Source organism: Fukomys damarensis, unplaced genomic scaffold (genome assembly GCF_012274545.1).
Source record: "Fukomys damarensis isolate Sample0158 unplaced genomic scaffold, DMR_v1.0_HiC HiC_scaffold_17, whole genome shotgun sequence".
In the NCBI taxonomy this organism is placed as follows: Eukaryota; Metazoa; Chordata; class Mammalia; order Rodentia; family Bathyergidae; genus Fukomys; species Fukomys damarensis.
In genome coordinates, this window is record NW_022900929.1 from 69,951,563 (window position 1) to 69,962,999 (window position 11,437).

The 11,437-nt window shown below is 40.2% G+C and overlaps 1 protein-coding gene across 2 annotated transcripts; it reads left to right on the forward strand.

Moving 5' to 3' along the window:
* The first annotated feature begins 6 nt into the window (after positions 1-6).
* Lrr1 (leucine rich repeat protein 1) lies at positions 7-9,971 on the forward strand. Of its 2 annotated transcripts, XM_010632603.2 has the most exons (4): positions 7-240; positions 2,482-2,580; positions 6,002-6,723; positions 9,457-9,971. In XM_010632603.2, exons 1-4 carry the CDS (start codon positions 46-48, stop codon positions 9,695-9,697), a joined length of 1,257 nt encoding a protein of 418 aa, XP_010630905.1. In that variant the 5' UTR covers positions 7-45; the 3' UTR covers positions 9,698-9,971. The 2 variants fall into 2 exon arrangements, with proteins under 2 accessions (XP_010630905.1, XP_010630906.1); XM_010632604.2 differs by lacking the exon at positions 6,002-6,723.
* Positions 9,972-11,437: the final 1,466 nt, after the last annotated feature.

An 11,437-nucleotide genomic window follows, 5' to 3' on the forward strand; every position in this document is an offset into this window, starting at 1 on the left:
GGAAGTTTGAAAGCGCGGTGGCTAGGGTGGCGGTTCGCCGGGGAGATGAGGCTGCACTGCGAGGTGGAGGTGGTCAGCCGGCACTTGCCAACGTTGGGGCTGAGGAACCGGGGCAAGGGCGCCCGTGCCGTGGTGAGCCTGTGTCAGCTGCGGCCCCCAGAGAGGGGCGAGCGGGCCGGCCCGCACTCCGCCTGCCTCCTCATCTCTACGGTGAAGGACAAGCGCGGGACCCGCTACCAGGTACGGGTTCTTCCGGGACCGGGCAGGGGCCGCCCCTGAGCTCCACGCCACCCCGGCCCTAGGGCTCAGCGCGACTTCCTTCCATCCCAAGGAAGCAAGCTTTAAAGGTCATTTTGGAGTTCTTTTTCTTGCCCATCTCTGCGACTCGGAATTTACAGCTTTGCTGTTCAGGGTTACAAAGAAACCGCGCTCTTTGATTATTCTGCAGTATCAGCCTGTGTGAAACAACTGCAAGTGAGGCAGCTGTCAACTTGGAAAGAGTACCAATAGGGCCGTGGCAAACTTTGTAGAGACTGTTAGAAGTTGAAATAAAGTATTTAAAATAGGGATTCCTCAAATACCTTTCTCCGTTACCAGACAATTTGTAAACCTGCAGTACAAAGTCGAGGGAACAATTCCTTGCACCTGACATTTGACTTGAGTTTTATACAACTCCCGGGCATTATTTCCCTTGCATGTTATATTCCACGGTAAATATTTAGTTGAAAAAGATCTTCCTATCTCATTCACCTTATGTTTATTGTAAGTAATTGAAAGTCTTAATTTTCTCCTCTTTTCATGGAATCCATTCATATGTGTGTGTGTGTTTGTTTGTGTGTGTGTGTTTATTTTTTGTTTATTTATTTTTGAGACGGCGCCCCCAGCGCCCTGGCTAGTCTCTCTCTTTTTTTATGTATTAAGTTTATTGGTACATTTTAGGTATACAATAGTTACATTCATCATTGGGATCTTGAACCTTTACATTACTTGCCTGGATTCTTATTTTTTTTCCCCATTCCCAGCCCTCCCTTCCTCTCCTCCACCTGTTCCTGTTTACAAAGGTATTGTTTCCCTGTTTCCCTTTTTATCTTTCCCGTACTCCTCCCACTTCCTCTACTCTTTCAGACCTTTCCTTCCTATTACACAATATCAATTATACATTTTGATCCTTAGTTACAGTTTTAGTTTTTCACGCCAGATTTGGGATTTACTCATGTGTCTTATTAATTTCACTTAAAGTATGGCGTCCGAGCCAGGGATTTAGCTCAGTGGTTCTGCTGCCTGCCTTGCAAGTGTAAGGACCTAAGTTCGATCACTGGTATCAAGAAAAAATGAGTATGGCCTCAGTGTGTATCCACTTAGGGATGTGTATACACATCTCTTAAGGGCTCCCTTTACTTCTACCACTGTCCCGCCCCAATCCCATCCACCTCTCCTTCAGACTTCCAGCTTGACATTGTAGTTAGAAGGAATTTGGATTTTATTTTTGTTTTGATACTGGGGACCCAGAGCCCACACATGTTAGGCAAGTTCTATACCACTGAGTTATAGCTTCATGTAGTTTTGATTTTTTTTTTTTTTTTTTTACAGGGTTTTGGTATATATCCCAGGTTTCCCTCAAACTTGCATTATCTTGCTGTAGCCTCCCCAGGGCTGGGATAACAGGTGTTGGGGATTAAAATTCTTTTCCTAGATTTTATTGTTCTTAGGATAAAATCTAAATTGTTGTGTGTTGTTTTTTGGTTTTTTTTTGGGTTTTTTTTTTTTTTTTTTTTTTGGTACTGGGGATTGAACTCCCGGGACCTTGTGCTTGCAAAGCAGGCGATAGAACCACTGAGCTAAATCCTCGACCCCGTGGTTGTGTTTTGTTTTGTTTTGAGACAAGGTTTTGCTGGTCTTGAACTCACTATGTAGCCCAGGCTGGCCTCAAATTATTTGTTTAATAACTTTCATCAAATTATCAACTCTGTAAGCACAGTTACCAGGCCAGTCTTTTTCAACACTATATCCCAAAGCCCTGTCAAGGTTCCTGGTACATAGTGGCTCCTCAGTAGTTGTTGAATGAAAGCAGAAGCAGTATCTGTCATGGAAAAGATTGTGTCAGTCGTTTTTGTAGTTCTGGGGATTCAGTAGTAATTGAGACAAGAGTTCTACTGTTAAGGAGTGTATGTCCATCCCAAACTAACGGACTGAGGCTATGAAAGCAAATTAGTATTGCAGCTCTTGGTAGTATGAGTAGCTCGGAATAGGAAAGGAGAGACATTATCCAGAAACATGGAAATCTGCTCTCAGAAAAGGAATCTGGCAATAATATACTGAAAGTTAGATAGAGGATGTAACTATTCACCTGCCAAAAAAATCAACCAAACAAAACTAAAACACCCAGACTTCAGGATTCAAAGCCAAACCAAAATCTGACTGTAATAAGTACTGAATAACAATATTACTTTTGTCCTTTTTTTTCCTGTTGGTTTTAAGCAGCTAAAGGAGAACATTGAGCAATTCTTCACTAAATTTGTGGATGAAGGGAAGGCCACTGTCCGGTTAAAGGAACCTCCTGTGGATATCTGTCTAAGTAAGGTATGATATTAGAAACAGCAACCCTTGGGCATTGTGGTGCACACCTGTAATCTTACCATTCAGGAGACTGAAGCAGGAGGATTGCCATGAGTTCAAGGCAGGCTGAGCTGCATAGTAAGTCTCTATGGATGGATCAGTGAATGAATGAATGAACTACATAGTAAGAGTCAAAGAATGAACGAACAAACGAACATAGCAAGACTGTATCTATGAATGAATGGATACATACATACATAAATCAGTTGCTTGGCCCTGTTTTTTGTTTTTTGTTTTTTTTTTTTTTCCTGGTACCGGGAATCAAATTTGGGACCTTGCACTTGTGAGGCAGGCAGCAGCACCACTAAGCTAAATCCCAGGCCCTATCGATACATTTTAGGTATACAATACAGTTACATTCATCTTTAGCATCTTATACCTTGACATTATATATCTTGGTTCTTATTTTTTCCCCATTCCCCTACCTTCCCTTTCCTCCTCAACCCTTCCCTATTTACAAAGACTTTGTTTCCTTTTTTTTTTGCTTTTCTCATATTTTTTCTTTTCCCTTCTTACCTTTCCCCCACCCTTCCCATCTCCCCTACTCCTTTAGACCTTTTCTTCCTATTACACAATATCAATTGTAAATGTTGATCCTTATTTACACTTTTAGCTTTTCATACCAGAGAAACTATTCTGTATTAACACTTGTGTGTCCTATTAATTTCACTTAAGAATGTGGCCTCAATGTGCATCCGCTCCAGTTTCTCATTCTTTATGCCTGAGTAGTACTCCATTTTAATAAAAAGCCATGTCTTCTTTATCCAGTCTCCAGTGGATGGGCAGTTGGGCTGTTTCAAGTTTTAGCTATTACAAACTGTGCCGCTATAAACATGGGTGAGCATATGTCACTGTGGTATGGTTCTTTTAATTCTTTAAAGAAGAAAGCTGTTCAGATACCCTGATATCACACATAGCTGACCAGGGACAGACTTGTGGGTGTGTTGAAGAGACAGTGGTACAGAAGTGGCTTCCCATATATCCTTGTATATCCTGCACTTCCTAAGAGAGCAGAGGTTGCTTTGGTTAGGCTCCCAGAATGGGGAGGGAAACTGGGTTTGTTTCTGTGCCCAGGGAGGAGCGTCAGGATGGTCTTACCCTGAACTCTCTGGCACATCCCCTGTACTTTTTTTTTTTTTGTACTGGAGATCAAACTCAGGACATTGCGCTTGAAAGGCAGGCAACGGCATGACTGAGCTAAATCCCTGACCCACTCCGCCATCCTTTTTAAAAATATGTTTTGAGATAAGGTCTTGCTGAGTTTCCCAGATTGGGTTCAAACTGTCAATCCTCCTGCCTCAGGCTTCCAGATTGCTGGGATTACAGGCATGTTCCACCACACCTGAATTCATTTTCTTCTTGATCTTCATCTTAACCACTTTATCTAAAAACAAACTGAGATCTTACTATTTTAAAAACTAAGATACAGCTGTATGTAGTGATGCACACTTGTAATTCTAATTACTCAGGAGGCTGAAGCAGGATTATTACAAATTTGAGTTCCGCTTGTCTCAAAATATAAAAAAGTGGACTGGGATGTAGCTCAGTGATAGAGTGCTTACCTAGCATATATGAAGCCTAATACTGAAATAAATGAATAAATGTCAAAAGTGTGATAGTAAAATGAAATAAATATATTTCTGGAACGACAAAACTGATTCTGTTGCCTCTGATTTCATGCTCTGTCTTTGGACCTTTATTTTTATTGGTTTATTCGAAACACTACCTGGAAGATCAGTAATCTCATATTCCTTAGTGGTACACACCTGTAGTCCAGCACCATGGGAGACTGAGGCAGGAAAGTTCAAGTCCACCCTAAGCAATATAGTAACTCATAAAATCCCTGTCTAAAAAATAAAAAGGGGCCAGGGATTTAGTTCAGTGGTCCCACCACCTGCCTTGTAAGTGCAAGGTCCTAGGTTCGATCCCCAGTACTAAAAAACTAAAAAATAAAAAGATCTCAGGAAGCTGAGGCAGGAGTTCAAGGTAGCCTGGGTTATATAGTTCAGGGCTAGCCTGAACTACAAAGCGAGATCCTGTCTCACAAAGGAGGAGGAGGGTACTTGGGGTTGTAGCTCATTTGAAGGCTCTGGATTTAATCCCCAGTAATACCCTAAATCCCCAGTAATCTCCTAAAAATGAGTGATCTCATTATTTGCCAGTCACAGTGCTGTTATTTCTCATTCTTTTTGTACTCTGTATAACTTAACACTAGTGATCACCCTTTCCTTAATAAAACTTATTCCTTTCTTGGTTTTCGTGGTAGGGCAGTATCCTGGTTTACCTTCAGTTTTCTTTGCTGTTTATTTGTCTCCTATCTCTAGAAACATTTTTTCTATCCCTGAAATACAGGCTTTATTTCAGTCCTCTGCCTGTTCTCTACCTTGCCTGCCTTTCATTTCCATAGCTCCACTGTTGTGGGTGACATCACCATCTATAAGCCACTGTTCCCTCCTTTAACTGTTTGACCCAGGCCTTCAGACTTTCCACTCCTGGTCATTGGGTATACTACTGCCAGAGTATTTTGCTTTTGTCGTATAAGTCTCATGCTCAGAATCCTTCAGTGATATCCCATAGCCAGCCCTTACCATCCAAGCTCATTCACAATCTATCGTAATACTGTACTGTACCTCCAATCTTGTCCTGTGCGTAGCTCCCACATTCCAACGAAACACGATTACATACTTAATTTCCCAGCTTCCTGAAAATTTACTCATCCTTCACTTTTAAACTTTAGGAAACTTCTAAAGTATCCTTGAAGTAGTAGCTATTTCTACTGATGATTTAATTCAAATGCCATTTAATCAGTGATTTCTCCTTTGTTGCTTTGGAGAAGGGTCATTCTACAAAGCTCCTGGTGTTTTATGAAAGTTACCCTGGGCCTTTTGTAGTATTCAGAAAACCTGGTGGGCCAGGGACTTAGCTCAGTGGCACCATACCTACCTTGCAAGTGCAGGGTCCTGAGTGCAATCCCCAGTACCAAAAAAGAAAACCTGGCCTATTTCAGAGGCACTGAGGATTTGGGTCAATTGATCTTTAACCCAGATCTTAGGAAGAATCTTTACTGCCTTCCTTCCTTATTTTTATTGTATCGGGATTCTCTCTTTGAACAGTATCATTTAGAATATGGATCCTCAACATACCTTTTTTGGGAAACTTAAAGTAGAAATTTAGATCAAATAAAATATTAAAAAGTTTGTTTTACAGCCAGTTTCAATCAATAGTTATGTCACTTTCTGTATACTGCGGAACTATAGTACATGTTTTTTTGTTTTGTTTTGTGTTCCTATTAGAGGACTATATATAGTATTTGCTATGGGAAGAACTAGCCCGAATGCATTATCTTAAAGGGTCTTTATAATTGTATCAATTTTTATTTTCTTAGGCTAATTCCAGCAGTTTAAAGGGTTTCCTTTCAGCTGTGAGACTGGCTCATAGAGGCTGTGATGTCAACACATCACTTTCAACACTCATACCAGTGAAGACTTCAGAATTTGAAAAATTTAAAACTAAAATGGTTATCACATGCAAAAAACAATATCCCTTAAGCAAGAACTTTCCATATTCCCTGGAACATCTTCAGACTTCTTATTGTGGTCTCGTCCGATTTGACACACGAATGCTTTCTTTAAAAAACCTTGTGAAATTAGACTTGAGTCATAACCACATAAAAAACCTTCCTGCTACAATTGGAGATCTCATACAGCTTCAAGAACTTGACCTGAGTGACAACTGCTTAGAGTCTTTCAGTGTGGCCTTTTGTCAGTCTACACTCCAGAAGTCACTTCGAAGGCTGGATCTTAGCAAGAACAAAATCAAAGCACTTCCTCTTCAGTTTAGCCAGCTCCAAGAACTTAACGATTTAAAGATAGATGATAATGAATTGATCCAACTTCCTTTCAAGATAGGACAGTTAAAAAATCTTCGTTTTTTGTCAGCAGCTCGAAATAAGCTTCCAGTTTTGCCTAGTGAATTTAAAAATTTATCTCTTGAGTACTTGGATCTTTTTGGAAATACTTTTGAACAACCTAAAGCCCTTCCAATTATAAAACTACAAGTGCCATTAAGTTTATTGGAATTATCTGCACGAACCATACTATATAATAGGTAAGGCTATCATAGTCATAAAATGTGCTTGGGTAGCATCCTCTTATCTCATCAAAGTCATTAATAGTCACAGTCTGAGAAAACTCCCAATGCTGTGTCCAACCTGACTCCTTGCTCTGCTGGCTGACTTTTTCGGTATTTTCATATTTTGATACAGTCTGTATAGTTCAGGTTCACCTTGAACTCACTGTACAGCCCAAGCTGGCCTCAAACTCAGATCCTCTAGCCTCACCCTACCATGCCTGGCTTAATTTGTATTTTGTTTTATGTAGGATTTTTATCATTAGTAGTACATGTTTTCAGTGCATAATGATTGCATTCATCATGGGGAGTTGGTACATATACAAAACACATTGGAATTCTTTTTCACATGTGTCCTCTGACACCATGGTCTTCTTGATATTTCTAACCTCTGCCTGGAATAATTTTCCTCCAGGAAATCTCATTGCTCCATTCAGTTTTCTACCCAGATGTCATTCCAAAAGGGTCTTACTACAGGGCTTGATTGTTTCGGTTTTGGGTGGGTTTTTTTTTTTTTTTTTTTTTTTTGGTGAGTTCTTTTGTTTTGGTTTTTTTGGTCATAATATTGCCTAGCCTTACATTTTTATTTTAACTTTTATTTTGTTGCTGTCAGTTTTTACCACTAGAATGTATGATCTGAGATGGCTAAACTTTGTTTTATTCTGCACTATTTCCCTAGGGCAGTGTTGGCGAACCCATGGCCCTCATGCTACAGCACCATTGAAAGCTCTTAACAGGTTCGCCATCACTGTCCCAGGGTTCCTATGGTGCCCCTGCTTCTAGTGTGTAGTAAACACTTAATAAATTGTTCGATGAATGGCATTGTCCCCAAGGTATAATTCCCTGAGCAGCTACCACATCACTCAGAGCTTGTTAGAGATAGAGGTTTGTGACCATACCCAAGATCTCCAGAATCAAAACCTGAGAGCTGGGCACAGCTAGCTGATACCACACCCTGAAGTTTGAGAACTCCGATTTGGCATCATGCTAGAGTACAGTGTTTGGAGTTAGTTGGAGTGTTTGCCTCATCATAATGACTTTAGCAAATTCTTTGTTTTTCATGGAATTTTCTTGTACTTTGAGATGGGTTCTTGGTATGTAGTTGAGGCTGGATTTGAACTCAGTAACCTCTTAGATTAAATTTTCTTATCTGTGAAATAGAAATACCACCTACTTTATACAGTTGTGAAGATAAATGAGGTAATATGAAGTCAAAGCATTTGTCATATAGGATGATTGAGTAGCTGTTGGTTCTCTCTTTTGTTTTTTTTTGTTGGTGGTGGTGGTGGTGGTGGTGGTTTTTGGTTTTTTGAGACAGGGTCTCACTATGTGGTTGAGACTGACCTGGAAACTTACTATGTGGTCCAGGCTGGTCTCGAACTCACAATGATCCTCAGCCTCCCGAGTACTGGGATTACAGGTGAGTGCCCACAGGCCCAGGTAGAATTTGTTTCTTGAGAAACTAGTTACTTGTTTTGTTCATGCTTTCACATAGGTATGAAAGCTCAGGTAGAAAACAGTTACTGAGTGCTATAAATTGGTAGGGAGATTATATTTCAAATAGGATATACTGCTGGGTGTAATGGTGCGGGCCTGTAATCTTAGCACTCTGAGGCAGGAGGATCGCTGCAAGTTCAAGACCAGCCTAGGCTATATAGGGAGTTCAAGGCCAGCCTGAACAACATAGTGACACTGCCTCAGAAAACCAATCAATTGGGACCGGGGATTTAGAGTTTGATCCTGGTACCAAAAAAAAAGAAAAGCCAATCAATCAATAGAAAGATTGCTGGTCTGCAAAATTGGAGGAAGTGTGGTGGAACTGAAGGACTTGCATCTCTAGCAAGTTCCCAAGTCATACTGCTGGTCAGGGGCCCACAATGTCAAAACCACAGGTTTTGATTGCTTCTTGGCCTTTTAAGTAAGATCAAGTAAAGAACCATTGGTTTAAGGCACTTGCCCCTAAGTAAGAAGTAATTACCCACTGAGTGACCATAAATACAAATGCCTAGAACAGTGCCCATCTTTAAAAGTTCTCAATATTTATTGGTTGTATAAATTTGCTTTTCTGTCAAAGAGATCAATCAGTGTTACATTAGCTGTAGAGTTACTTTTAGATGATATAGATGAGAAATATAGATCATGAAAGTGCTCCTGCTGAAAAGTACTTTATGGATTGGTATAGATCAATGGCAGTGAACCTAAGGCACACATGCCACAGCAGGCTGTTCACGTCATTGCAAGCTCTCAAAAGTTCACTATCACTGGTACAGACCCTTTTTAAGATGATAGTATAGTATATCATAGGCTTTTGGGGCAGGTACTGAGAGTTAAACCCAGGACCTTTGCATTGAGTGATACCCACAAGCCCTCCCCCCTTTTTATTTTGTTTTGTTTTTTGGTACTAGGGATCAAACTTGGGCCCTTGGGCCTGTGAGGCAGGCGGCAGAACCACTGAGCCAAACTCCCAACCCCCCGCCCATCTTTTATTTTGAAATAAGGTCTCACTAAGTTACCCAGACTGGATTTAAACTTGTGATCCTATTGCCTCACCTTCTAACATTTGTCCCATTCTTACCATTTAGGAAAATGATATACTGAGTCCCCTGAGGGAAATAATTTTCTTTTTTTCATAATTCAGTATCCTAGTAATTCTTGTACTTAAACATGAAGTTCTGTTTCATCTAGTAACATACATTTTTTTTTCCCCAATAGGATTCCATATGCCTTTCATGTCATTCCTTTCCATCTTTGTCAAGATTTGGATACTGCAAAAACCTGTATTTGTGGAAGATTTTGTCTACAGAGTTTCATTCAAGGAACTGCTACCATGAACCTGCACTCTGTTGCCCACACTGTGGTCTTAGTGGATAATATGGGTGGTACTGAAGCACCTATTACCTCTTACTTCTGTTCTTTATCCTGTTATGTAAATTCCTCAGATATGTTCAAATAATGTCATACCATAGAAATTTCAGTTCCAGCTCAGTCAGGGATTCATTAGGAGTTAACAGTGTCAGCATAGAGACAGGAAAGCCTCCTGCTGCTGTGCTTTTGTGTAGAGGAATGGATTTGGGCTAATATTAAGTCATTTAACTTGAAAACTTTGATTTCATTAAAGCCAAATAATATTGCGGGGTTAACTTACTCATATTGCAGTATGGGTTGTAGGGTTATGGTTATATTTTATATTTATTTTATTCATTTTTGCAGTCTTGGGGATTAAACCCAAACTTTATGTTGAACTACATCCTAGTTGTTGTTTTTTTGTTTTGTTTTGTTTTTTTGAGACAGGGTCTTGCTAAGGTGCTAAGAAATCCTCCTGCCTCAGCTTCCCAGAATGCTGCGACAACAGGGTTGTAGCACATCAACCAGCTCTTTTTTCCTCTCGGTACTGGGGATTATACCCTGAGCTTTGTGCATGCTAAGTAGAAGCTCTATCGTGAAGTTATATCCACAGAGCAAAAATTGAGTTTCTGTATGCCAAAACAGAAACTTTGGAGTATTAATATTCTAAATGACAGTGGAAACTTTAGTTTTAAACTATGTACAGGTTGGGCACCCTTAATTCAAAACCTGCAACTTCATGAGTGCTGATGGGATGCCCCAACTAGAAGATTCCACACTGGCTTGGGACGGGTCACAGTCAAACTGCAGGCCTGCTACAAGTACAGTAATTGCATGAAATTACCTTCAGGCTCTGTACACAGTAGATAGAAAACATGAAAGAATTTTGTCCCATCCCCATGATAGTGCATGTTGTATATACATATAATTGAAATCTGGAAAACAATTCTGAAATCTGAAACACTTCTGGTCCCGTGCATTTCAAATGAGCACTTGATATACAACTGTTACACCACTTTGTGTTCTGCAGTATGGAACGATATTCACTAAACATTAAGAATTGCTTTGGGACAAACCAGCTTCAGCTTTTATAAGTTTTGGAATAGCCTTCACATACTCTTTGTCTTGATTTTTTAATTTCTTGCTTTTGGAGTTGGACTAGAAATTTGTTGTTTCTGTCTGCACTTTTTTTTTTGCCATACTGAGGATTGAAGCAGGGAGATCTCAGCTAAATGCTTGGCCCTTTTTCTCTCACATCTTTCTCTTCTCTTTTTTTCCTTTCTTTCTTTCAAGACAGGATCTCACTAAGTTGCTGAGGCTGGTCCAGAACCTCGCAGTTCTCCTGTCTTAGCCTCCAAATAGCTTCAAGATGTGCATCACCATTCTTGGATCGCCACCACTTTTCTAAATTAAAAACTTACACAGCTGTGTATGTCTGTAATCCCAGCTCTTGGGAAGCTGAGGCAGAAGCATCACAGGCTCCAGGCCAGCCTAGGCATTTTATTGAGACCCTGTACTGAAAAAAAAAACAAGCTCCAACAGTAACAAAATGAACTGAAAAATAAATGACTTGAAAGAATTCTAGAAAATAGAATCAGTACTAACTGTTTTGTTCATTCCCACTACCCTACTTCAGATCACTCCATTAGTCCATTGAAATAGCCTTATAACTGGTTCCGAGGAATAAAGAGGAAAGTATAAAAGTTTCCAGAGAAAACTGGTTTTAACATCTTACCGCTTGAACATAAAAGTCTTTAGACTGGGGGTCTGGGATTTAGCTCAGCAGTTCCGTGGCCTGCCTTGCAAGCGCAAGGACCCGAGTTCAATCCCAGGTACAAAAAAAAAAAAA

Coding starts and splice junctions, on each gene's coding strand:
- Lrr1 (XM_010632603.2), top strand. CDS start 46: ATGAGGCTGCACTGCGAGGTGGAGGTGGTCAGCCGGCACTTGCCAACG. Junction 241..2,481: donor AGCGCGGGACCCGCTACCAG/GTACGGGTTCTT, acceptor GGTTTTAAGCAG/CTAAAGGAGAACATTGAGCA. Junction 6,724..9,456: donor CGAACCATACTATATAATAG/GTAAGGCTATCA, acceptor TTTCCCCAATAG/GATTCCATATGCCTTTCATG.